General features: G+C 39.8%; 1 protein-coding gene across 1 annotated transcript in view; it reads left to right on the plus strand.

The window, feature by feature from the left end:
• Positions 1–27,747, plus strand: part of niban2b (niban apoptosis regulator 2b) — a 45,019-nt gene that overhangs the window by 14,795 nt on the left and 2,477 nt on the right. Inside the window, exons 2-13 of the mRNA XM_067600484.1 lie at positions 2,560–2,690; positions 4,792–4,920; positions 5,064–5,169; positions 6,987–7,154; positions 14,048–14,163; positions 16,229–16,333; positions 16,565–16,727; positions 22,308–22,495; positions 22,647–22,802; positions 24,894–25,007; positions 26,482–26,589; positions 26,706–26,817. Coding sequence (XP_067456585.1) covers positions 2,560–2,690; positions 4,792–4,920; positions 5,064–5,169; positions 6,987–7,154; positions 14,048–14,163; positions 16,229–16,333; positions 16,565–16,727; positions 22,308–22,495; positions 22,647–22,802; positions 24,894–25,007; positions 26,482–26,589; positions 26,706–26,817 — 1,596 coding nt within the window. The remainder of the gene's footprint in view (positions 1–2,559; positions 2,691–4,791; positions 4,921–5,063; positions 5,170–6,986; positions 7,155–14,047; positions 14,164–16,228; positions 16,334–16,564; positions 16,728–22,307; positions 22,496–22,646; positions 22,803–24,893; positions 25,008–26,481; positions 26,590–26,705; positions 26,818–27,747) is intronic.

Below are 27,747 nucleotides of genomic sequence, written 5' to 3' on the forward strand. Positions count from 1 at the left end.
TTTATTGTTAGTTTGGCTCTGTATATGATTTGTTAACAGTAAGAAAAATATAGAAAATTGCCAGTATCCTTTTAAGAATACACATCACAGAGAATTGTATCAGTAGTGATACTACATAGTATTGAAAAATTTCAAGTTGGACTAAATTTAGGATATACAATAGGTAATGGAACTGAAAGCCCCGGGTGAAAATAGGCCTCAGTCCATACATATTGTATATATTGATAACTAAAATGTTTAGGCTTAACCCTAACCATAGACTATAACCTTAAACATCTGAGTGAGTGGAACATCAGAAAGGGTGTAAGGTTCTGATCTAAAAGTTTAGAAAGGTATGTGAAGAAACGCACAGGGCTCCAGGCTTTTATTTACTTCCCAAACTAGTAGTACCAGTACTAGTAGTAGTACTAGTAGTTCTTTCCAAACCAACTGTACATGCCAGGAAACATCATGGTGATTGAAAATGTCGAAACCGTGGCACTGGACTTTCTCTTGGCATCCCTCCCCTTCCTCCCATCTCTCCTTTTCTTAGCTAAGGGTCACATTCCTCTGGGACTTCCTGTCCAAAGGGCTAGTTAAGTAGAAAACAATTCCCTTGTGCTTTTCCATGACCAAGTGCCTGTGCAGGAACTGAGGTACAATCAGCTGCATTCATCTTTAGGGAATACAATCTTACAATATGTGACCTCAGTGATACACACAGAGGTACATTCAGAGGCTTTGAATCAAGAATCTCTAACCTTGGAGAAATCATTCCACTGATAGTCTTTATTTTTTGACCTCTGTGACGGAGAAGAGCTTTGTGGACTCAACACTCCTATGTCCGTCTTGAATGTTCAACGAAGTGTGATACATTCTTTGTGGAAGAGAGTTGAGCAGGAGGGCGACTGTGGCGACTGACTCATACTGAGGGAATGTTGAAGAAAAGCAGTTCAAACAGATCCGTCTTTTTGGTCACCAGGATGTTTATTCAAGATAGTTTCTCTTAATCATCAGTGTTCAAACAATGATGTCACCTGAATCTGTTTTGATAGTCCAACATTTTGTCCTGCAGTGACTGTTAAGTATATGAAAGCGGGTGAAGACTTAAAGCTGACAATCTGCTGGCCACATAGAATCTGTAATGAACAAGCAATTGATGAAGCAAAAATGGCACATTCTACGAGTCATTTCCCTCCTTATTTCTAGACGTAGTCCATCATTCATAACTCCGTGTGGCTGCCTTCCTAATAGCTTCACCAGAACGCTTAATTATACACTCCCCACATCTCCCCAAATGCAAAAGCAGCATTTCAAAACCACAATATAGAGCAGATGGGATCAAATAGGTCATCCCTCCTCCCTACTGCAGTTGCAACTGTTGAACATATTTATCAATACCACATGGAGATCCATTTGCTAATTGCTATTGCTGTCTTATAATCTTTATATTACCAGAATCCCTGCATTACAATGAAAGTCATGCAAGGGCGTTTGACTTTAGACATATTTAAGAAGTTCATATGAAAGCCTCTAAAGGGAAGCAGATACAGACAATGTATGTGCTAGATGAGCAATGGTGGGAGGCCTCTTTCAGTGTTGTTTTTATGTTGTAGAGACCCTGCCAAATTCCCATCCAATTATCAATCCATCCCGAGTAGTTTGGTTCCAGCTAGTCAGTTCAAAATTTACTCATGTTGCACATGTGTAAATTGTGGTGTTGATGCTGAAACCATATATTGTTCAACACTAATTTTGGCCTTAAATGATAATCCCATCAAAAGACCAAAAACAACAGTATGTGTTAGTTTATCTCTCAGTACTTTTCAGCTTCCCTACTCTGTCTGTGGCCCATTAGTTCCCACTGAAGATGTAAGTCTTTAAAAACAGTTCACAAATATGTGACTGAAATATGAAGAAAAAAAGTCATATCTTCCATTACACAAATATCCAGGTGTTCCTTTTACAAGAGTACAGTGTGAAAGGTGAGAAACCCGAGCTCTCGCAAACACCAGTGATGTGGACTCACTGATAAAGTACAAATAGAGCAGCGTGACATGCCAGACTTTACACCATGTCATGGCTGTGTTTGACTTTCACCGTAAACATTTCCCACGTGAATAACTCTTTAGCTGTAAGGTCACACTCAGGAAGGAGGCCTCAAACCAACACAGGATAGCAAAGATGCCAGTGCTGACCTGGCAACCTGTCTTTCATACCAATAAAGTCTCATAGTATGAGTGTAACTTTGTATCTCTGTAGAGGAATTCACATACAGCTGTGTACAAAATAAATTTGAATTATGGGCCTTCATCAGATCTTTTAAACTTTCTTTCATGTGCTGTGGAATTGTCTCATTTTTCTGAGTCACTGCGTTTGTTGATCGTTCCTGAAGCACACTGATGAGACCCTTGATCAAAATGTATATAAGATGAATGCTCGTTGTACGTCATTGCACATTTCCATAGTCATTGTGTAAATGAAAAATGCCTAACACCACAATGTATGACATTTCTTGGACCACTACATTTCTAACTGTGTGTGTGTGTGTGTGTGTGTGTGTGTGTGTGTGTCTTGCAGCTCAGACCGGGGAGGTGATGGGGGAGTTTGGGTGTCTGTATGAGCAGCAGTATGCAGTGGCTCTCTTCAACAAGGTTCGCTTTGACATAGAGGGTGGAGGCGGGCCGCAGCCCCAGCTACTACACCGCAAGGTAAAACATCCTCTTCCTCCATTAATGTTTCCAAACTTTTTTTGGCTGGACCGGCCACAGACCAGCCCTATAACCCTGAATGTCCGTCACTCACTGATTAACTCACTGAATGAAGTTACACCATTGGTGCGACCGACCCAGTGTTGGAGTTTCCCCATTGGCCGTCGCTCTTTCAAAATGAATCAGCTTGAACAGTTTCAATTATGTCCTCAGGGGGCATTTGCCCCAAAATGAGTTTTAAAAACACACATTTACCGACTGAAGCTTCTCACACAGAGGCTCCGACACCAACCTGCGGATACAAAGAGACACGACCATAGACTAAAAAATATGGATGTAGCCACCATGACGTCAACTATTGACTTCTGAATAGCAGTTTTGAAACTCAAAGTGGGCGGTTCCAGCCATCGCCATCTTGGCAGTGCCTGACTCTGCCTAACTCCCAGTTAATCCAAGATGGGCAAAGAGGGGGAGCTGAGGCAGGCCGAATGAAGCCCGGTTGCTGAAACAAGCCACCTAGCGGCTAGCAACTTGTTGTTCAAAGCAGCCATGTCCTTAATATGCATAACTTTACGGCTTAATAAAATTGAAACGGGTGAGTTATAAAAAAAATTCACCCCCGTACAGTTAATTATTATTATTCCTGCTGTAAAGTTGGTCATTTTAACATGGAGGTCTATGGGGATTGACTCGCTTTTGAAACCAGCCTCATGTGGTCATTTGAGGATCTGCCATTTTTGGAACTTCCACATTGGCTTCATTTTTCAGCCCCAGAATTTGCTGCTTGGACATGACTGATCCATTTTATCAGCTAGCACGGAGGCTAGCAGCTAGCTAGCATGGCTAGCATCTTTTAGCATAGCCGTGCCGTGCTCTTTGTAGCCTGCATTATTCCGGATCCCACTGCTTTTCTTGGCAAGACCTGCCCTACTCTGCCTCTCATTGGCTAATACATGTCAACAGCCTGGCCTTCATAGCCTGGGTTGGTTAGGTTTAGGCATGAGGAGTGAGATTGGTCAGGGTTAGGGTAAGAATATCAGGGTAAGCCAATCAGAGGCAGAGTAGGGCGGGTCTTGTCAAGAGAGGAAATCCATAATAACATGTGTAGCCCATAGACTATAAAAATAAGGTGTAGTCACGGTGTCTCCTCTTTAATAGCACTATGCTGGGCAGGTGACAGGTGTGTTTACAGTGTTTGTATGCTCTGAAAAACTTCACGGTGCAGATATAAAATCACACAGCTGACAGACGGTTAGCCTAGCATGCTAATCCTACGTAAACATGGATGAGACCATTTACAGACATCCGCAGATAGAAGCAGACGAAAGAGCAGGGGGAGTTAACAGATAAATAGAACAGTTAAAATTAAAATAATTTCTCTTTCAAATCAAACATCCCAAGATATGAGTGTAAAGTATTGTTCTTGCAACTACATTTATAACCTTTTTTTTTTTTTTTTTTTTTGACGCAAATGTTGCTTAATATGTTTACTTTTTCCTTTGCAAATGAATATAAAAACCAACTCTGCACATACACCATTCTGCACAGTAAAGCTCATTCAGGCATCCACCTGAAGGACCAAGAAGAAAAACGCCCTTCTGACTGGAGGGGGAGATTATTATATTTAATACTTTGTTTAAAATACATGTGACAACATGTGTATGGTACTATGATGCTGGAAGACCTCCAATGTTGAAATCAGCCTTTTGTTGGGTTGGGATTTATTTCGGTGTTCACACATATCATGTTTGTGCATAGCTTTACATGCTTTTTACAGTCTATTGACACACACACATACACTTACAGAGCTGTCTACATAAAGCTGTGAGGTTGGGTCTGCATTCTGTTTAATGGCCTGGTTTAAGAGTGCATTGAGGAGTGTTAAGTGGGTGGCTGCAGGGCGGGGGTGAGGAAACAACCGCTAATAGATTCATTTGAGATGTGTATTTCTGTAATACAAACAAAGACTGGCTTTTCAGTGCTTCTCTTGAAGAAAGCTTTTAATTCCTCCAACTTGTCTGTACAGTGTACTGGCATGAAAACATCTCTGCCTTTTGTGCTGTATTAAGTTTCAGTTGAAAGGTGTCATGTTTTCCCACAGATCCCTCTGGAGAACAAGTCCATCTTCTCTGGCTCACTCTTTCAGTACCTAGAGGAGAACAAGAAATGGAGGAACCGCTTCCTGTTTGTCCCAGACTCCTACAACATCAACTACTTTGACAGCAAAGCGGTGAGGGGGGAAAAAAAATAAACCCACCCAGTCTGGAATCAGAAGTTTGAACAAGTGTTTGGTATTAAATACAGTCTGTTTCATCTATGAATGTTGGATTCACTGTCTAACATCTACACTCTGCTCCCTGTCTTGTCTACCAGTCCCATGACAGACACCTCCATCCCAAAGGAACCATCAACTGCGCTGGCTACAAAGTGCTGACATCTATGGAGCAATACCTAGATCTGATCAGCAGCAGCCTGCCAGGTGAGGAGGAGGAGGAGGGGGGGGAGGATGAGTAGGAGTAGGAGGAGGAGAAGGGGAGCAAGAGCTGAAGCTGCCATTATGCAACATTCTATGCTGAGATTTATGATTCAGGATTCAATTTAGTTGACCATTTTTATGGTCAGAGGTCCAAAAAAGGAAATGTTTTCATAATATTCCCAAATAAGTTTATTCCTGTTAGGGAGGGACGACCTCTAAAGCCTCTTAGACCATCATGGGGCACTAAAATTCTAAACTGTAATCCAGGATTGTAATAATTAAGATTATATATGCATTATGAGGCTGAGGATGTGAGACTGTAGTCCAGAAAGGCATGGAGGCGTGTGGGAAAAGTGAGAAAAGTTGGATGGAGTTGGTGTTTGTACAATAGGCCTGGGGGGTCATCTGCCATGTCTGATGGCTCATCTAAATGTCATATTTAATCCTTTAAACATGAGAGCAAACGGATTGTGTTTGAGCCCTCCAGAGACTGCTCAAAACACTCTGGGTTGTATTACCTTAATATTCATATTTAAATCATAAGCAAAGCAGATGTAGCTGCACATGTCTTTGGTGGCAGTAGTTAGGGATAGATACAACTAAAACAGGATAACAAACAGTAGTGTTTAAGGATTCTAGTTTATTGTTAGATGAAATATTGTTGCTGCATTGAATTATGGTGTCACATATTGTATTTATTCTGCATCATATTATTCCTGACATCCTCTATGCCTTATTTATAACTACACCATTACATCATAATCAGAGATAAGTTGCTATTTGCAGGGATGGGTATTGTTCAGGTTTGGCAGTACTCTTCCTTTATTTAATGGGATTCAAATTTATAACAAGGTGAACCAGAGCTCGTTATGCAAAGTGCTCATAGCCTGCTGTATAGTGTTGTTTACAGGGAGGGAGAGAGAGATTTAACCTCCAGACAAGCTCATGTCTAAACAGCAGTGAGTCGATATAAATGTACACAGCTAGTTTAGATGCCTCAAACCAGGTAACACATCAGATGTAAGGAGGTGTTTGAAACTGTATGTCATAGAGTTGCTTAATATTGACAGCAAGAAGACCAATGGGAGCACCACAGCAAGCTGTGCTTAAAGGATGGGTTTGAGTTTTTTCAAGTCTGTTTTAATATAATACTGACATGCCAATATGTACATAAACAAACAAAAATTTTACAAAAATTGAAACACAACGACAAATAATGAGTGCATAATCATTAGTGAGGGGAAAAAGTAAATTTAACAGTTTGAACTTTCAATGAATGACATTCAAACAGCAATAGCAGTGCTGAGTGCTGCTGGAGCATATTGGTAATAAGGTAGTGACCAATCAGGGACCACGACCATTTTATTTGTGGCCCAACTGTTTTTCCTTTTACTGTGGATTGTTGTGCATTTGTCCACTGAATACGAATCTAGACTCTAAGGTTTTCCCTGTGAGATTATCAAAAAGTACTTCTGATGTCTTTGGCTGCCTCTGACTTCACTACCCTCGCCTTAAATGATTTTGGTCTCATTGAGTTTAGTATGACATTTTTTGTGTCTCCAGAATGATTGGATCTTGGCTGCTGTTTGAAATAATGTTTTATGGGTTTTACAAATTCTTGACTACACAACAAGCATTGTGCAAGCAATGCTGGACCTGCTGAAAACTACATGAACCTCCTCAAATACATTTCAAGACATCCTGAACACATTATAATACAAGAACTATAATAAGCTGCTTGTTTCAGACCACATTAGATTGCACTTTCTGCATAAGTCAATGTTAATGTATATGTTTTGATGAACTTTTATTTTTCCCAGGTGTGAAAGCCAAGGTGGGAAGTTCACCCTTCCTTAAGTGTGCCACCCAGTTTCCTCTGATCCTCTGGCACCCGTACGCCCGTCACTACTACTTCTGCGTTGTAACGGAGAAAGAGCAACAGAAGTGGCACGCTGTCCTCCAGGACTGTGTCCGACACGCCAACGATGGTGAGTCCTGCTAGCAAATGATCAATAGACACACACACACACACACACACACACACACACACACACACACACACACACACACACACACACTTATCAATGCACTGATGGACTAACCATGACTGACACCATGATTTCAATACCTTAAACTTTGTTCTTCTTCTTGGTACTTCTTATGATAGTTTGCATAGCCCTGTTCTAATAAGTACATCATTATATTTGTTAAGCAAAATATGAAAATATAAAACTCTTTTAAATCCATGGTAATACAGAGGACTGTGCTGATACCCCTTGGCAGGTTTATGGGATAAATGTGGATGAGTCCTTTTGATTTATTTTTTTTCCTGTGGCTGCCCAGAGCTACAAGCTGAAGGGAGTGGCTCAAAGTCTCTGCACCAAGTGGCTTCCAATGAAACTAAATATCTGTGGCTTAAACATATTGGGCAATTTACTCTCTGTTCACTTGCCGTAGTGCCACAGGGACATTTTTTGTGGAAGAAGTGGAGATGAAGCTAGGGCAAGAATGTCTTTGCACAAGATCAGCAAGAATTTCCCTGCCTATCTAACTCAACTTGTATTACGAACAGAACGACCTTGAAAAATCCAGCACGTGATGTTGCCTGAGTAAAAAAGGCAGAACTCAACTGTGAGGGCAATGTAGGAACCGGACAGTGAACAGCACGCACACACACACTAGAGTTATCTTGTAATTACTTTCAAAGGTGGTGTTTTGATTTAATGACTAAATAATTACCTTTTGTGAGATGAACATGAAGTATATTGCTAATACTTTCCACGCCGTCACAGAGAGACCAAGCAGAGTGGAACAGCAGTAAAAGACAAGACAGGCTGACCAACACACACTGCAGCAACAACTTAAACCAACTAAACAACTCTGTCTGTTTCACCTCAAAAACCCTGCACCCACTCAGCATCTTGGACAACGATGGCTTTCAGTGCAGCAGAAAGGTCTATCTCTCTCTCCCCCTCTCCATCTTCAGTCATACATTGGGTTGGATCAAGTGGGTATGGGGTGTTAGCCTTATCTCAGACTTTCAGCAACCTTAAAATAAAAATGTCCTGACAGCTCTGATGGAGCTCAGGATTCATTCCATAAGCTTCTTTTGATGCATTCATAAAAAGAACACCATTAGCTTTGTTTACTGCCTGTTGTGCTTCCACACTGAGAGCTTTTTGATGCATACCATGTTGCTGTGATGTTCCCTGTTAGATTCTTGCCCCCTCTCTCTCTCCTGGAGTTTTCTGTCTCTGTTCTGTCACATTGTCAATGGTTTTAAATACTTTACACTTAGAACTTCATTCTACCACAAACGACATCCACATTTTTATGCTCCTGTCTAGCAGTCGTAATGCAAGTAAGTGACCTTGCAAGGACATTTGGGACATAGCCTTGGTAGTACTTGACAGGCTGCTGAAAGTTCGACTGTAGAGAACACTGACTGGAGAAACAAGGTGAACAGAGTGGAAAACATTTGACCTCACTGTGGTTTACTATTCTCAAAAGCAGGGGTGTCACATCAGGCTAATGCTGGCTAGCTACCAGCTCCAAGCCTGAAAAATAAAGTTGGATTCCTGATATTATCTCTGACATAATAGTCAAGTTAGACTACAAGTGACTGTGACTTTGTTACAGAGTAAAGATGGTCAAAAGTTCTTACAAACTTGTGGTTTTAGAGTGCTTCATCAGGTCTTTGAGTTCTCAGGTGTGTATGTAGCTGCCACAATCAGAGGCAAATGTGAAACTGGCACAGGACTGAAAGTGGAAATAGAGTAAATACATCATGGCATCATGCCATGATGTATTAACCTGGTTGCCATAGCGCCTAGCTCAGACTAGAGTTGTGCAAGAGGTGTGACCTGAGAGGAACCTGTGGCCTATAACAAGGCTTTGTTCTACCTTCATCTGTGCGGTTTTCTTCAGCAGAGGGTTCATTAACTGACAGGTGCTTCGGTCTGTCCACCAGACCTGTACTTACATTCTCAGACACACAGTTTGTAGTTATTTAGGACACAAGTGTGAATGGACAAATAGGTGTTTGTGTTGTTAAGAAATTAGTGCTGAGTGCAGATTAGCAGGTACATCTTTGCAGCAGTGTTTTTAAGTACACATGAACAAAAGCCAGTGGAACTGCATAAGTGACATTCTGCTGTTTCCCCTTAAAACAACAACGTTGTATTTTGTCTGAAATTCAGACAATGATTCAGAATTTTCACAAACAATCAAGGTGCAGCTATAGAATAAAATATTCATATGCAATAAAATTACTATTTTGAACAAAGTACAAATGTAAGAACTGGTGGTGTCAACAAATCCCATTAGAAGACCAAAATCACTGATGTGTTTGTCTGTCTCTCAATACTGCGTCAGCTCTAAGCCCATTGGATCCTGATGAAAATCTTTAAAAATGCTTCAAATTAACTTCTTTTTTTTTTTTTTTTTAAAGGTTCAGTAATTTCCTAAACAGCTGGTCACTGTAGTTTTTAGTAAACTTTACTCAAACAGGAGGAAGTAGTGCAGTTGTTGGGGACCGTTTTCAGTGGAGGATGAATACACATCTGTTCTAGTATTTCTGACAGCAGGATGGTGTGTGTGTGTGTGTGCGTGTGTGTGTGTATGTGTGTGTGATTGAGTGAAAATAAATTACAGTTGTGTGTTCATGGTAATGAAGGAACATGTCACAGTCCAACACTGTGACTCATTGACATTTTTAAGTCTGACATCACATCTGACATAATCTGTTTGCCATCAAAAATAAAGTGAAAGGTATTTTTTAATCAATTGTGAAGTTCTTTATTATTAAATGAGGAAAGTATTTGGGACATAAGATATTACTTATACTTGATATAAGGATCAATTCAACGTTGGTTTTGCGTCTTTTATGGCATTTGTTGACAGGAACAGAACAGACTTATCTGTTTATTGCGATCACTCCTAAATTATCAGTATTTATGGTCAGTAAATCCAGCCAAGAAAACAAAGTACACACTATATGTTGTAACAGTTGTGAGTAGTTAGTGTAACAGGAATCCAGAACATAGAATGTGGTCCAGCACGACACACAGCCTTATTTCTTAATGTTTGGTGGTGTTTTCTGTTGGTTATCCTGCTACTCACTGGCATGGATTGGATTTTAATTTCATCACAGTCATTCTTTAAACCAGCTTAGTGCTTGGACAACTTGAAATGACACTTTCGCATTTGCATGTCATGAATCAGTGTGCACTTCAAACAAAATGTAATACAGCTTTGGCAGTGAGTCGGAGCTTCACTTCATCTCAGTGCTGTACGGTGACGTGCACATCTTCCTCGGTAACTGAGGGATTTGATATTTCGGGCCAGAGGCAGTGCGAGTGGTTCACAGTGTGGATTAACAACAGCACTTTGTTTAGACTGCACTATGCCACTCTGTCTTTATTTAATTTCTTTTAAATTCCTTAAGTCTGTCTCACTCCGACTGTTTCTGTTGCCATTTATTTCAGTGGGTTTCTTCTCAGGTAAAAGATAATTTTATATTGTGGGGAAATTGGCTGTAATTTTCAGTCATAAAACTTGAATATAGGAGAACATACAAATTAGTTGAGTTGAAACGATGTCTTTACAGATTGTCTCACCTCTAAACTAGATTAGCTGAATGCTGAATGTCTCAACAGTGCAGACCGTGATTGGAAACCTGTGTGAGTTGTGAGGGAAGGGGCTGTGAGAAACAAGAAAGAGGAAATGACACCAATAGTTAACATGCCTCAGCCGTGACACAGGCCAGCTGCGTGACGTATGAGCGCCTGAATGACTCCATATGTTCTCCGTGTGCCACACAGAGCAACGCTTCATAGACCTGCACTAACTTTTTTTTAACAGCTCTGTTAAACAAGGTGTGGGTGCACCGATCTCACCCCAGGTAAACAAGTCATTCTTCTTCAAACAGAGGGTTCTGTCTATGTATCATGAAGTGATGCATGTCTGGACTAAATGACTACGGGGGCCCTGGGGCCTAGAATTAGCCATGGGCCCCTACTGAGTTCTGCCCCCTCTTCCTCTCTGTTCATTTTGCGTCTTTTCTCTTGTTTCTCTCTTAACATTTTGTTAAATCTGACAGCAATCTTAACAACAGCTAATGCAGCTTCAGGATGAAATAATGTTCTTTTGAAAGCTGTCTGATTGAGTGGCAGGGTATTACATTAGTTGTCATTTATTGGTAGGGGCAGCAGAACAAGTTGCAAATGCAAAATGAAGATATTATCACATCATAATGTTGTTCTGGGGAACATGTTAGCAAACAGTTGCCTGTTATACACCCAACAGACACAGAGCAACGTTAGCATCCATTTGGAGTTGTATGAAGTCCAATGTTCACTCTGTTTTTAGCTGTTTTTGTCTCCACCGACTCCTGAGAAAATATCTGGCTCTTTAGCTGCTAAATGCTCCACTATGTTCACCAGCTAGTTTCCATCTGTGTCTGTCACCTGTTTGCAGTGGTGGAAAGTAACTAAGTACATTTACTCAAGTACTGTACTTAAGTACAATTTTGAGGTACTTGTACTTTACTTGAGTATTTCCATGTGATGCTACTTTCTACATTTCAGAGGGAAGTATTGTACTTTCTACTCCACTACATTTATTTGACAGCTTCAGTTACTTTTCAGATGAAGATTTGACACAATGGATAATATAACAAGCTTTTAAAATACAACACATTGTTAAAGATGAAACCAGTGGTTTCCAACCTTTTTGGCTTTTGACGTCTTACAAAAAGCAGTGTGTAGTCGGGGTCACATTTCACATGTCTATGAGTTGTTAACAGCTCCACCAAATAGTGATTTTTCCCTCTAAACTTCTCACATGCTTTCATTTCAATAAATGTTCAAATGATCCAATATTTCAGCAAAAATCAAAGATTAGAGAAAAAGTCCAAAAACTGAGAACAGATTTGTGTATCAGAACTTTGTTTTTTCTTCTTTCCTCTCCCATTAATCATCTCACGACCCCTCAGATTTATCTGCTGACCCTTTGGAGGGGCCCGACCCCTAAGTTGGGAACCACTGGACTAAACTAGCTAACTGTATGTAAAGTAGTTGAAACTAGCTCCACCTCCAGCAGCTACAACAGTAACATGCTGCTCTAACACTGATGCTTCACTATTAATAATCTAATGATGTCATATATAATAATATATCAGTCAGAGGGACCAAACCACTACTTTTACTGCAATACTTTAACTACATCAAGCTCATAATACTTATGTACTTTTACTTAAGTATAATTTTTCATGCAGGACTTTTACTTAATGAATTATTTTTACATTGCTGTGTTGGTACTTTTACTGAAGTAAAGTATCTTGAGTATTTCTTTCACTGACTGTCTGTTGCTGAACAGGTAGAGTACAGTGGGTTTATCAGGGTTCATCAGTGAAAACAGTTGCCTGCTGGTGCTGGAAACAAGATTCATGAGTTCTATGAAATTGAGCCAAAACAATAAAATGTGGTATGTAAAACCAAAACGATGAGCTGAAAGAGGCTAAAAGGCCCTGCAGAGTTGCAGCGTTGGTGATAATTCTCTGTAGGTTTGTCACTAGTTGACATCTTTCACATTACAGAGACATTTGACCCATTGTTAATATGAAAATATTGTGCAGCTTTAAATTGTTTTGCTTGGAAATATATTTAAGAGGGTGTAACCAGAATACACAGTTAATCAAGCATCAACAACTCTGATACATCAAGGTATTTCATCGCTGCTTCCCACCCAATATAGCATTTTAGTTTTATTCTTGTTTGGAAATAAATGAATATGATTCTAAATCCAAGTGTACCTCGTGGTGTTTTTTATCAGCCGCTATGGTGATAGACATCAGGGTGACATGATGCAACTAGGGTTAGGGTTAGGGTTAGGCACACGTTTAAAATACACATGAAAACAGGTGGATGGGAATGTAATGGTATCATTGTTGTGAACTTTTTCATGTCTTTGTGTTTTTGTAAGTGTAAAACATTTTAAGACAAGGCTTTGAGAGTTGGGTAAAGCTTGATCCCCTTTTTTTCTCTATCACTCACTGAACACACCAAAAATATCACAAGGGCTTACCCAAGACCTGTCATTCGGTTTGAGCTGCATTTAAAAAGTTGTCTAATGTATGCTTGAGTCAATGTTCAAATCCAGAATATGTGATGTGTGTCAGGAGGAGGTAGAGGAAGGGGCTGGAAATCCCAATTTTGGGTTTGTTTGAAATCCTCTCATACCATCTGAGGCTCAGTCAAAATAAAATAACCCTCCTAGAGAGGGTCTTGGGACTTCCTGCCTCTAGCACTACTAGGAACTCTGGCCCCCGTCTCTGCCCTCCCCCCACACACACTTCCTGGCTTTGTCATAGTTGAGCATTCTTGCACACTGTCCAATAAGGGTGAACAGCATCTCAGAATTAGCATGTTTTCTTTTATCACAGCACTCAGTGTTAACATGCTTTTCTGGCTTTGAGCAGATATTCGTTTTCTTTGGAGGCCAGACAACTTAAGGAATGTAGAGAGGTTCAACTTTGAGTCTCAAAGGCCTTCTCTTTCTCACGCACTATTTGACTGCGCTGTTGGCAACTGCCAGTCGAGCTAAAACGGCACACACCCATACACAGACACACCCATATATATAATTTGATTTAAGTTACTAATAATAACCCCTGTCAGAAGGGGGGGTACAAAAGTCCCGTACTCCAGCTTCAAGTTGGTCTTGAGAAAATGTGAGCAAAATGATGTGAAGGTTGCACAGGACTTGGCTCTTAAATCCATGAGGCTGCAAGTGCAGGAAAACATTTGGATTCTCACAATCTGTCCAAACTACAGTGTGCTTAAATTCTAACAGCTAAAAGATACCAATGTTCCTGTTCCAGGTTTGTCAGAGGAGAATAAAATCCAAACACCAGCCTTCACCGATGCTGTACGACTCTACCGCCAAGCTAAAGGGCACTATGGCACCTGGGAAATGATGTGTGGTGTACAGTCACAGGTAAGCATGGCACTAGTAACTTCTATCACTTTCATCTGCACCCTCACCTGGGGTTTAATTGTTTCTATTACTATGCTCCAAGCTATAGTTGTTCCAAAATATTGTAGTGGGAAGGGGAGAAACCTGACTCCTGACATGCATAATGTGAGCAAGGATTTTACAGTCATTGCAGCAATGCAGATGAGTTCTCTAAATTCCTCCTTTAGCCTGATTTCTCACAGTAAGCTGGTTTATTGTGTGCATGTAAAGTTAGACTATTTACTGTCTGCTAAGTGTTTCCACTTCAGATATATTCATGCTTTGTGTGTCCTGAAGGTTTATTAAAAGGCTTTAAATGTGCTGTATCGCAGGTGTGGTCTGGCCCAGGTTTCTATAGCCTACCTCTGGCGTTGAACAGGTTATTCTGGATGCTGCAGTCCACAAAGCCATCACATCGTCATGATGTCTATATGATTATAGATATTGGAGATTTTACAACCCTGTATTAGCTAATGAATCCTAAAAACAACTTGAGGAATTGACCTGCTAGTCACCCATAGTTAAATATTTAGTAGCTGTTGGCTGGTGTGTATGTCCCACCCTAAAATTCCTCTCACATGGTCCGCTAAGTGAATTGGCTTTTGAACAGAACCAGTTTGTGTTCTCCAGTAATTCACTGTGGTAGAATAGCTACTTTTTTATGTTGGCTTAACCTTGTTAGAGAGTCAGTCTGCGGTGCAGTGGAGGCTTCACCCTGTTGGGGCTGTGCTATGATGTCTGAGATCCTTTCATGAGCTTATAATCACTATTTCACCAATTTAACACATGTGCACTACAGTCAGGCAATAAATCAAATGATAATTATATGATCTAGCATTCAGTGGGACCCGTAGTTGACCCTTAGTGAACATCAAGTATTTGCGACCATGGAAAGTAAATAGTTGGTCATACAGCACAACACTAAATTGCTATTGCTGAGTTGGGTCAGTGGGGCAACTTAAATCAGAAGATTTGAACAGATTCTGTAGACGTCAGTGAGAGCACACTTTTTACTGCACGCTTGTTGTTGTGATGCTGCTCTGAGGAAAAATCAAGTGCTCAAGTGTCCATCCATTTTTCTTTTGGAAGTTCATAAGAGTTGTCTTCTTGTTAGCTGATGCAAATTCCATTCATTTATGATAATATATGCAGCATCTGCAAAGAATTAGTTTAATATTTCCTCCTGACTTTACTGAGAGTTTACATGTGTTTTTATATATTCCAAAAGAACCTGCTGCACTAATTTCTACTTCTTTCTACAAGATATGTCATAGTTGTGTTTTACTGTATGTTTAAACAATTGAACACTGCAGATCCTTATATATTTACTTAAAAAATAAGTAATTATGAAAATGATATGAATATTATGTGAAATATGACTGTAATTTGCTAACATTGTTTGCTAATCCTCCAGTAATTTGTCTAATATGCATAAAAGTTTATATTTAATTCAGTCATTTTATATCACTATGTATACAGTATATATACTGTATATACCATAATATGGTAAATTATCAAGAAATTCAAAGAAAACAATCAAACAAATGCAGACGCTTCGTAAGACTGATGCAAACATCCTGTAATTCCAGTTGTAAATCAGGCTGCATTGAACTAATACAACCAGAGATATTAAAGGGATAGAAAAATGTCTTAATGCTTTTCAAATGTCATCACACAGTATATGTTCTCATATTTTACACAGAATGGTCTGCATTACAAAAAATGTCTAGACAGAACTTCATATGATATATGTGTAATATGGTGGCAACAAATGTCAAAAATCATTTCATACATTTATCCTCCTGTCTTATATTGAGAAGATTTGAGACTTGGTTCAGAGTTTTCAGCAAGGAGGCCGAACAAAATCTTATTGTTTGAGTGAAAAGTCGGTGTGCAGAGTGCAAAGATCCATTATTTGTTAGACTGAAGCCCAGAAACAGGCCAGAGACAAACTGTCCCATGGAGCATGGTGCTCTTACTGCTGACTGGAATAATATAGTTTATACCAGTTTAGTGAGTGAGGTGATTGTGATATGTTTGTTGGTAGATCCTGTCTAACCTGGTCATGGAAGGTCTTCTCCCAGAGCTGAGGGAGCTCATCTCCCCTCGACTCAAAGGCAAACTGCATGAGAGGCAGAGGAACTGGATGCTGGTAAGAAAATCTCAGCTGCATGTATTTCTGTTTTATTATTAATTGAAGGTTATTTCCCAGTTATAGTATTAGTACATTTTTAGAAAATGTTAACACTTGACAGCAGAGAGAACTGGGGTGTTGACTCCAAACAAAAATACAAAATAGACTTGTAGGTTTGGTTCATTGGAATTGGGGATGTGAGAAGAGCAGGAAGTTCTGGCTACAGGTGTGTTTCTCCTGCCTGTGCAGATCAGTGATGCGGTGTACAGCCTGGTGCAGGAACAGTGCCAGGCCCAGTACGAGGTGGTGGTACAGAAGTGTGAGGCGAGCCACCCCTTGCTGGAGGCTTCTATTCGCACAGACATGGACCAGATCATCACCTCCAAGGAGCACGTCACCAACAAGATCCGAGGTTAGGCCTGTTTTTTTATGCCCGTTTTTGCCTTTTCAGTAATGGTCTCAATTCTTTGCTTCTGTACTGCTCAAATTAAATATATGGAGTTGGCAGTCACTGTGTGTGTTATACTTAAATGTATTAAAGATTTCTATTACTTAATTTTAAAGTGAGATGCTACTTTCAATTCTACATAGCTGTCTCTAAATGAAGGATCGTTGAAAGAGTTTGTTTGCTGCAATTACTTATAAATTAATAATACATGAATATAAATTAGATACATTTAATTGCATCTTTAAAATGATCAGTTTATTGATTAAAATTAATAGTTTATTCAAATCATTATTAATCAACAACACAACTTTGATCAAACAATCATCCAACTGCAGTAGGATAGTTCATTTCCCCACCTGCAAACACACACACTGTACATGGATGAACATTTACACACAGACTCATCTTACATTAATACTTTACACTCCATTTAACCTCCGTTCTGCATTTGTACAAGTGTTCATCAGCAGTCTGACAGCCCCCCATCCTTGTCAGACAGCGGAAACCAGGCAGACCAGCAGCATTCCTCACACTCTGTATGAATGGAGGAGGAGCTCAGCTGCAGCTGTGTTGCACTGGCTGTATGAAAGGAATCCCAGAGAGTAGTAGAGATTAGTATCATAGTAACCAAATAAAACATGAAAGAAGAAAGGAGAAATGCAGGGCTGATTGATATGATACCTGTTCACCAAGGAAACTATAAAAGAAGGAAGGGTCATTACATCATAATACTAACGTGTGCATCTCCCATACCCTATGGGAGATGCATGGAGAAGCACACTTATAACCCAACATGTCTTCATCGTGTGATCTTAGATGAAGAAATACCTCTACCAAATGAAAGAACACACTTCACAGAATAATGACTGATTTTATTCAAATGTGCGCATTTGTTTATTTTCTGTTGATCTCCAAATAGTATCCAAAAATGATTATAGGCATACTTTACGGGGCTTATGGTTAGTCAAATTAAAATGCTCACCCACCCCCTTTATCAAGGTAACCATAAGCAAAAGTAATCACAAATTAAGAAAGTATAGTTCACATTACTCAATCCATCTTGGACTCAAGCATATGGAGAGAGTGGTCAGCAAAACAGACACAAACATGCTGTACATACAGACGGGTGGCAAATTAAAGGAAAAGCCGACATAAAGTGTCTTAGTAAGGTGTTGGGCCACCAGAATAGCATCAATACACCTTGGCATTGATTCTACAGTCTCTGAACTCTTCTAGAGGGATGAACACCATTCATCCAAAAGATATTCCCTCATTTGGTGTTTTGCTGATGGTGGAGAGCGCTGTCTAACACATCAGTCCAAAATCTCCCATAGGTGTTCCCATAGGTCGAGATCTGGTGACTGTGAAGGCCATAGAATATGATTCACATCATTTTCATACTCATCAAACCATTCAGTGACCCCTTGTGCCCTGTGAATGAGGGCATTGTCATTGAAATGGAAATATATACACTTATGTTCCTGTCTTAAGATTATGTTACACTGCCTTATAGTCAAAAGCTCATTGTAAGACTTTATGATCTCTGCTTCCCGTATGAAAATGTTCCTAACAGATACTATCAAAGGTGAGGTGTGGGACTCAGTCACTGTAACTTTAGAGGGAATGTCCAGGGAGGAAAGGCAGATAAGGATTTGGCCTTCAACTCTTAATTCTCAGCAGAGACCGAAAGAAACTCCCTAGAGATACGGTCAATTAATTAAAAATAACTGTTAAGGTGATGAATATGGGATGATTGTGATGCATGTGGCTGTATATGCAAGTACCAACACTGATCTTCATTCAACATCTCTTCACTACTACACTACCTGCCCCTAGAGCTTTGAAGTGTGGCCATAGACTGTACAATAATAAATGGACGTAGCCACCATGACCTCACACACTGGTGCGTTCACGTTTTGAAGCCTCAAGTTTGGCATTGGCACAAAAAAATCGATTTACATAAGAATCGCGATTCTATCTCTGCCGATTCAGAATCGATTCAGAAATTCCAAGAATGGATTCACATTTTTCAGTCTTGCCATGATGCTGTTTTCCATTTTTTCCTGACATGAATTAGCTCGCTAAATCCCATAGATGGTGCAATGACGCCGCCCCGGCGCCCCTGTTGACCAAGTGGACTAAAGGAACATAAATCTTACTCAGGTTGACATTGAGTAGCAAATGTTTACATTTTATTCAGTGCGATCTTTTTTATTTGAGACCTATAAAAGTGTCTGCTGCAGTCAAATGGAAAGAGTAACTCAAAACATCAATCTAGAATCAAATCTATGAACGTATTGAATTGAGAGCTGATTTTGAATCGCGAATCGTTTTGAATCGCAAATTGATTGTGAATCGAATCGTGACCCCAAGAAATCGAATCGTGAGATTTCCTGAATCGTGCACCCCTAATGTTTGGATGAGAGGTTGGAGCTGACCCTAACACTAGCTGCTAGCTTGGTTAGCACAGTGCATTTGATTTAAAGTCTATGGTTAACTGTAGAGGTGCAACGGATCACAAAACTCACGGTTCGGATCGTATCATGGATTTGAGTCACGGATTGGATCATATTTCGGATCAGCAAAAAAAAAAAAAAGGGGGAGGAGACTTGCTTTCCATATATTCTGTAAAACATTTACAGCAAGGAACTTTTGCCCATGGTTTTAAATGAAAACAACATTCAAGATGTCCAATATTTAAATAAAATCTTAAAATATGTGAAATATTCAAAGCTCAATTTTTAAATTAAATTGCAATATGAAGCATGATACGTTCCTCTTTTAAACATGCTTGTGAATGAAACAACAGCCTATGTCCACATCATCAAAACTTGTATGTAAACATACCTGCAGATGTCACTTCGGACCCGTTAGATGCTGGTTTGGTCGTTGCTCTTCAAAATCCCTGGTAGCGACGCGCTGTCTGTCTATGACTTGTACTTACAGCAGTTTGTTTACTTTGTCTTAAATGAGACATTACATTTTGCAATTAATCCACAGTTCACATGCAAGCTGAACTGTGGGGGGCGATCTGTACGAATGACGGATCAACGTAATAAGGTTATGCCCATTCTCTGTGAATCTGAGGTCATGCCATGTTTATATTACCTGACCAATGTTGTCGCCGTGGTAGCAACTTGTCCGTCACAACGACCCTACTTCTCACAACACAAGTGAGAGGTCGGGTCATTCTCCCATAGACTTCTATACAGTCAGACTTCTTTTTGGAGCCAGTGGAGTCGCCCCCTGATGGCCATTAGAGAGAATGCAGGTTTAAGGCACTTCCACATTGGCTTCACTTTTCATACCCAGAACTACCCGAGGGAGTGAGTGTGGCACCAATGTGCGTTCACGCCATGGATGTATAAAGAGAACTGGGTACAGTGTTGGAGGTGGGGCCCTGTTCATTCCTATGAAAGTTGCTTAGTGGTGCATGAAGCCAAAAAAGCCAGTTCCTGAAAACATACTGTGCGTGCTCTATGGGCCCAATGCACCTTTAGAGCATGTTCTTCCACCAACTGAGACAGCTAACTTCTGGTTTAGCCCTCTGGCTAACTTGAATGGGGATAAAGCGATTCAAACTTTCATAATGTAAGTCTATAGGAAAAAGTCTTTTTGGGACCAATAGCATCACGTGATGTTGTAATTACATGGTTTGGTCATGAGATCTGCTCATTAGTGTTAGCAATAGTAAAAACAAGAATTTCATATTGCGGAGCTTCAAGTTAAGTTTAAGAGTGCAGTAGTAGAGGACCTGAAACAATTAGAAAATATTAATACAACAACGTAGAGTGGTGCTGTACTGTGACAGAAATAAAGAGGAAATGCTTTGACATGAAGTTATAAGCTAAAAAATGTCTTTCTACAGCAAAGCACTCTGTGTATGAGGCAGTCATGTGACAGTCACAGAGATATTAGAGGAGAGAATATTACGGTCTACAGTAGGTGATGTTACTGGACAGAGAGCTGCAGAGAGACACAGAGGCAGCTATCAGAATGAGAGAAGTTTCCTAGAAACTACACGTAGAAGGTAATGCGACCAAAATATGACAATGAAAATCATAGAATCTAAAAACCCTCTCTGTAAATTGACAGCCATGATGATGATATGGTGAGAAGAATATTAATTTTGCATTCATTTTGTTTTGTTATATATTTTATTTTAGTTGACTTTGGTATCATATTTAAACTCGAAATTCATTCAGATTAAGATGTTATAATTCTAAGTCAAACAAGTGTTTCTCCCCTGTGAAGAAAGGCAGAGATAATCTATTTGTGACACTTACAACAGGTCTGCACCACTTGTAAATTCTGTTTGTACCTCAGTATGAGAAAATTGACAAATGCAACTTTCTTAACTCGCTTGTATGTGCCACGTAAGAATGAATCTGTTCATATGAGTGCTTCTTGAATCGGGCCCAATGTTTTCCAATGTTGGTAGATTTAGGCCAGTAAGAGATCCATGATGTAAATTGATAAGGTCAGGTTATTTTCCAGCCCTGGAATAATGTACAAGTGACATTAAAGCTAAGGGCCATCAAATAAAACACGGTAACCTGGAGATCCACTGATATTTACTACATGAAAGAGTAAAATTCCTCCAAAAAAGAGGCATGGTGGCAGTTTTTTTTTTCCAGCTTTCAGTTTGACTTTGAAAGCATCATCAGGAGTAAGTAAAGCGGTCAGGAAACATAAGCTAATATAAAGCCAGTGTGCCAGCTGTTCTCTGAGTTGCATCAATTAATCTGATGATGTCACAGGCTTAAACTATTAGTGAGGTTTAGTGGAGAGAGCATTTTATAAATATGGTAGACCATCTTTTACTGTAACATTATGTTTATATCTCATGTATTGTATATTTACTGTGTGGGGAATACTTTTCACTTACTTTTTATTGGGAACTCCCAATTTAACAGAAAGACACAAGCTCAACACATCTATTCAACACATGTATCTCGTTTCTGCACTGCACACGTTACCATGGTTCCAAAATGATTTGCATAAATATATACACCCCTTATACATATTGTTTCCTTGACAGTTCAAGACCAGAAGATGGATTTAACAGTAGTTTATTTTTGAATTCATGATAAAATGATATATCTTCTATCATGAAATCCTGCTGTTGGTCTGCTTTGCTTTGACATCAGAAACTGCACTGATTGGAAGTGGACTCCTTTGCAGACGTTTTCGGTCCGGTTGTTCATACCAGAGCTTACTTAACAGCTTTCACAGCAGCCCAAACGCACCAGAGTTTGTTTGAACCAGACAGGTTAGGAGTTAAAGTACCCTCAGTTGCAAAGAAAGAAAAAGCAGAAAAATCCAGAAACATAAATGAGAAAAATGATCCTGTGTTGTCCAATCAAGAGATGGATGAATACTCATATAATAAGCTGCCAATCCTGCCTGCGTAACAGACATTTGTTTCCTCTGTATGTAGTGTTGATGCCAGTTAACACCCATAATGCCTGACTGAAAGATGAAGTGGAGGTGTGTCTGGAACTACGACCCTACATACATGTTAACCCCCATCTCTCCCCACAGCGGTGGTCCTCCCCAAGGCTGAGAAGCTGCTGAAAGTGAGCATCCAGCCCTACATCAGCTCCATCCTGGACGCCCTGATGGAGCCGACCAGCCGAGGCTTCTCTGAGGTCCGCGATGTCTTCTTCAGGGAGCTGGTGGACATGAGCAAGAACACGCTCAATGAGGGCACTAAGGAGACCGTGGCACAGGTAGGTGAGGGGGGGGGGTTGATCTTATATTACATGCTTGAACCGGTATCAGCAAACCATTATCATCAACCAGTCATCAAAACCATTTTATTGGTCCAGGTTGGTTTGTGAAACTGACTCTTTTTGTAAAAATAATTTTCCCTCCTCCCAGCACATGGAGAAGATCTCCATGCTGGCATTCCACCCGGTGAAGATGCAGAGCTGCTATGAGAAGGTAGAGCAGCTGACTCTGGAGGGTCTGCAGCAGAGGTTTGATGTCTCCAGCCCCTCAGTGTTCGTCCAGAGGGCCCAGATCCTCATGAGAGAGGTGACGCTCTAACACTGACTAACTACACTTTGCTTTTAGGATTGGGTTTAATTGCTAGAAGCTGAATGACTATCCAGCAAAATCTCCATGGTTAATAAGAGAGTTTCTGCCATTTCCTTTAAAATAAATATACATTTTTGCAACATTCTGACATTGGTTTTAGAACATCTTTCCAAAGGACTACAATTGAATATTAGCCAGCTGGCTAACACTGGCACATGTACAGAAATGTTGATTAATGCTTAGTGCCCGAAGAATTTTTATCAAAATTAGTACTCTTTCATCTCAAAATCGTAACTCTGTCAAACCAGAATGCACAGACATCATGCACACACTGTAAAGTTAATGGAACCAAAGACAGTTTAACATTGAGGAAAAAAGATGCTCCTTCTAACTTGAGTTTTTGAGCTTGATTGACAATTTCTGCACATAAAGACAAAACATTTACAAAATTTAGATTTTAATTTTTTAATCTCCTACAGCATGTATAGTTCTACTCACATGCAAAACTATGCCATTACTAGACACCCTAACTGGAAAAAAACAATATATGGCATGCCTGGGTGACTTTGCCATAAGCCTATAAATGAAGGAAATTAAAAACAAGCAAAAACACCCAGGGGCTCATTTCATTTATAAAGTGTGTGACACTTTACAAATGAGTATGTGTTGAAGTTAGAGGCTGCTCTCAGGCCATAGGCGCTGATTCTGTGACCACCCACAGGGAGCTGTGGCCACGTCAGGAGATATGGGGCATAGCAGAGAATAGGTAAAGCAGAGTTTTGACTGTAAGCTAAACCTGTGTTCAGTCCTGTGTTACACTTTCTTGGTGTCCTGACAGTCTCCTTTAAGTTTTGACCACTCAGTTCTTTCTTACAGTGCACTGATATAAAAGTGTGCCAATTTTTTCAAACTGCTGTCGTCTCACTTGATTGGCTCTAACACACAATAATTTTCAAACCGAGGTTGCTGCAACCAATATAATGCATCCAGGCCATTAACATCCTTTTAAAAACAAGGTAGAATTCTCCCGTGACACCAAAAGCCTCCAGGGCCTGGACTGAGCACTGCCTCCACATGTAGCTGAGGATATCCCATCTGTCTTTGCACCTGTCACCCAGGATATCACGAGCAAGACAAGGTTTACTAATTATTTCCTAGGTTATATATAGAGTCCCATAGAGTTTTGGATTCTAACAAATCTCCAGCAAGACTTGACAAAGCTCCCTGCAGAGCCACAGAGGACGTTAAAGAGCAGTTTTCACAGGCTGAGTCGTGCAAACCATAACAAATAAACTGATCTGTGAGTGTAAAATTGGTGGAGTTCCCCTTTAAATATTCTCAATACAGTTTTGTTGCGATTTGTAATGTTTGAATTGTCCAAAAAAGAGACATCCAGAGGGGAAAGAGGAAGCTTACAATCTGCTTACAGTTATGCACTTTCCAAAATATTCATAACTGCTACCAGGCTCTTAGGATTCCTTTTAGATTCATGAAGACAAAATATGTGAATGTATGTTCTGTATTTGTGGCTTGGGAGCAGGATCACAGAGTCTGTATCTGATCACTGCAGGTTGAGAAATGAGGGGATCAGTACCATAAGATAATGAGGTCAATATTTGAGTTGTTGCCACAGGGAAGTCATTTAGCTATAAGTGAATTATTCAACACTTACTGTAGATGATGCTACAAAAGCTCTGTGGAGTCATTTGAGTTCATTTGCTGTCCTTGTTTGAACTGAATAGATGCTCCCTGCCGCCTGGTTTGATGATACCGACGTATAAACAAACTCCAGTCGATACTGTTGGAAAAGCGATTGTTTTAACATGCATTTAAGTGTCTTCAATATTAAAGCAGACATGTTTTGAAATGTCCAGTGGTGTGAGATCATTTAATTTATTTCCATTTCAAGACCTGACAGGCAGTGACCCTGTAGCCTCTCAGAAGTGAAGGGATTGTATGAGGTTCAGCTACAGGAGCAGTAGAACTGTAGGGAGTGAGCACCCTCTAATGGTGGTTCAGTTGTTCAGGAGAACAATAAATGAAGAGTCAGTATGAATTCTCTCTTTCTCTCTCTGTCTCTCTCTGCAGCAAATGGATGATGCAGTTTATACCTTTGAGCAGATTCTTCACCAGAGTTTAGAGTCTCAGGGTACAGAGGAGCTGTGTAAGACCATCCAGCGCTGCCAGGACAGAGTCATTAAGGTAAAGCACACACACAGGGACACTCATTGCATTTACTGCAACAGATTTACAGTCTGCTTTCTCCAGTGAGCTGATTTCTTAAATGTCATGTAAAAGGGAAACTTGGCTTCTGTACTTGGAGGGGGAGGGGGGATGTAGAGAAACCTGATTTCCCCTGGAGAACACCAATTACTCTGTCATGTATACACATAATCAGGTTTCTAATCTGCTCTTTACGTGAGGCAGACAAAGACTTCATACAGGGAAAGGGTAACTGTGACCGCAGAGCATCGAGATGAAAGCAAAGATCATTGCACAGAGCAATGTGTATTTCAAGTAATTCCATCCAAGGTTCAACTAAAACTCAAACCAACACTAAGTAGTCCATAGAAGTCTAAAAAGTTAGTTTCAACTGCTGAATGTTTGATGTAAAAGCAGCATCTTTAACCCTCAGGTGTTTGTGAATGCTCTCAAAACAGATAGACAGCAGAAAAAAACAAAAAAAACTCCCTCCCTCTGGGTCTGAGGAAGGGAAACCCCCGCCTCACTAGAATGAATGATACTATCAGTAAAGGAAAAGTGGAAAAAAGAGGACAACAAAGAGACACAGAGGATGTGACCCACTTTTAATTTTAATTTTAATTTAGTTTTAAATGTGTTATTCATACAATTTGTCCAAATACACTCAATATTTCTATTTAGTAAACCATATTTTTTTTATTTCTCTACCCTCTCAGTTCTTTTTAAACTTCAATCACTCAGCCCTACTGCTCCTCTACACTTGCACACACTTGTAACTCAACAGACTGCCCTACTCCTCCTAAAATACACACACCCCTTTATCACCACAAGAGCTACAGTACCTACAGTTTCAGTCAGCTGACAACACTTAGCTGCTGCTAAAATCACAGGTCCACCAGCTGTTAACAAGTGTTGGGTATTATTTGATACTATTTCTACAGCGGGATCTTTAAAGGCCCAATTCTTAACTTCACAAAACAACCTCAACACAAGGTCCACTTACTAGCTTTTTCAGGAGCTGTCAACTGAGTCACATGGCTGTCACCTGTATCATGTGTCATCATCTGTTGATCAATTGTTTCGATTCAATTTTTCCTAAAAAAAAAAACAAAAAAAAACTGAATAAATCAATTTACTGTCACAGGGCTGCCTTTTTTAAAAAGACATTTAGACCACAGATTGTGCTTTTAACTGAATTTTGGTGCCAGTATTTGCTGTAGAAATGTCCACACACAGAAATTGTCTTGGTTTCTTTCATTTTGTTTGAAGGAGTTTTGGTGCATTTTGCCTTCATTTGATACCATAAAGTCGAGAGGTGACAGGAAATGAAGGGAGAGAAAATCCCCAAAAATGCTTCATCAACCCTGTCAGCAGCACTACTTACAAACATTTTTCTCCTGTGTTGATGACACAACTCTTATGGTGGCAATAACGATTTTTCTGTCTTTTTTTTTCTTCCTCTTTTTTTGTTCAGAAATTTGACTATGACAGCAGCACAGTGAGAAAGCGTTTCTTCCGCGAGGCTCTCCTCCAGATATTCATCCCTTACATGCTGAAGCAGCTCAGCCCTTCCTGTGCCTCGGTGAGTGTCCGTGCGGTCTTCATCTTGTGGTATCATGTTAATTTTTGAAACACTGACTGACTCTGTGACATCAGTGAGGGAGTTTAGAAAAAGCTGAATTCTGATGTTTTGACCAGGAGCTGCCACGCTTCCAGGAGCTGATCTTTGAGGACTTTTCCCGTTTCATCCTGGTGGAGAACATCTTTGAGGAGGTGGTGCTGCACTCGGTCATGAAGGACATCATGATGGGTGAGTCTCCACAGCGTGTTTCATCCTGTCTGCTTCTACACTCACACAGGGCATCAGACTCTGGACCAGGATGCTGTTTAACTGAGCTCCTGGGTGGATTTTCCATTACATGATAGAAAATCTTTAACTATCTTTTTTGTTTGTTTGAATCTCAGACAAAAATCTAAATAAAACCTTATAAAAAGACTAAAATGTTTTGCTAACATAGACGTTGACCCATATCATAGACAATTTACATATCAAAAAGCTGCAGTCCTAAACAAACATACTTTAAGAATCCCGTAAACTTCATTCAGCGACAGCAAATATAAGTGTAGCTAACCATAAATCAAACATAAATCTGGAATCATATTGAGTTATTTTTTCCATATTTATATAAGACACGTTTCATTGTTTTCCAAAACACGCTTTCTTAAAAATGATCAAATCTACCAAATCACTGAGGTATTTGAGATTCTTTTTATTAATTGCAGCTCCAGATGTTTCAGAGTAAGCAGTAATATCTTGACATATGACTAAATTAAAGAAAATCTTTCATTAAAAGTGTTTCCTTCTGCTTTTTTGTTCCAATGAAAACAAACATTTTCTGCTGGTGTGCATTTGTTCTCAAATCAAAAGGATAAACTATACAACTAATTAAACCAATACATATTTTCATTTTTGATGAATCTGCCAATTTGATTTTGTAATCAAATGTTTAGTTTTTAAAATGTGAGAAAATAGTGAAAAACGTCCGTCACCATGACCAGAAAGCCCCAGCTGGTGTACACTTTAAAACACAAACAAATTCAGTTTCTTCATATTTAAGAAGCTGGAATCTGAGAATTTGATTAATGATCAATCAATGACCAAATTGTTGTCCTTTAATCTTTTAATAGTCAGTTTACGAACTGATGAATTAGGAACACTTTATTTTATTGACAATTTAAC

Source organism: Thunnus thynnus, chromosome 2 (genome assembly GCF_963924715.1).
Source record: "Thunnus thynnus chromosome 2, fThuThy2.1, whole genome shotgun sequence".
Taxonomy (NCBI): domain Eukaryota; kingdom Metazoa; phylum Chordata; class Actinopteri; order Scombriformes; family Scombridae; genus Thunnus; species Thunnus thynnus.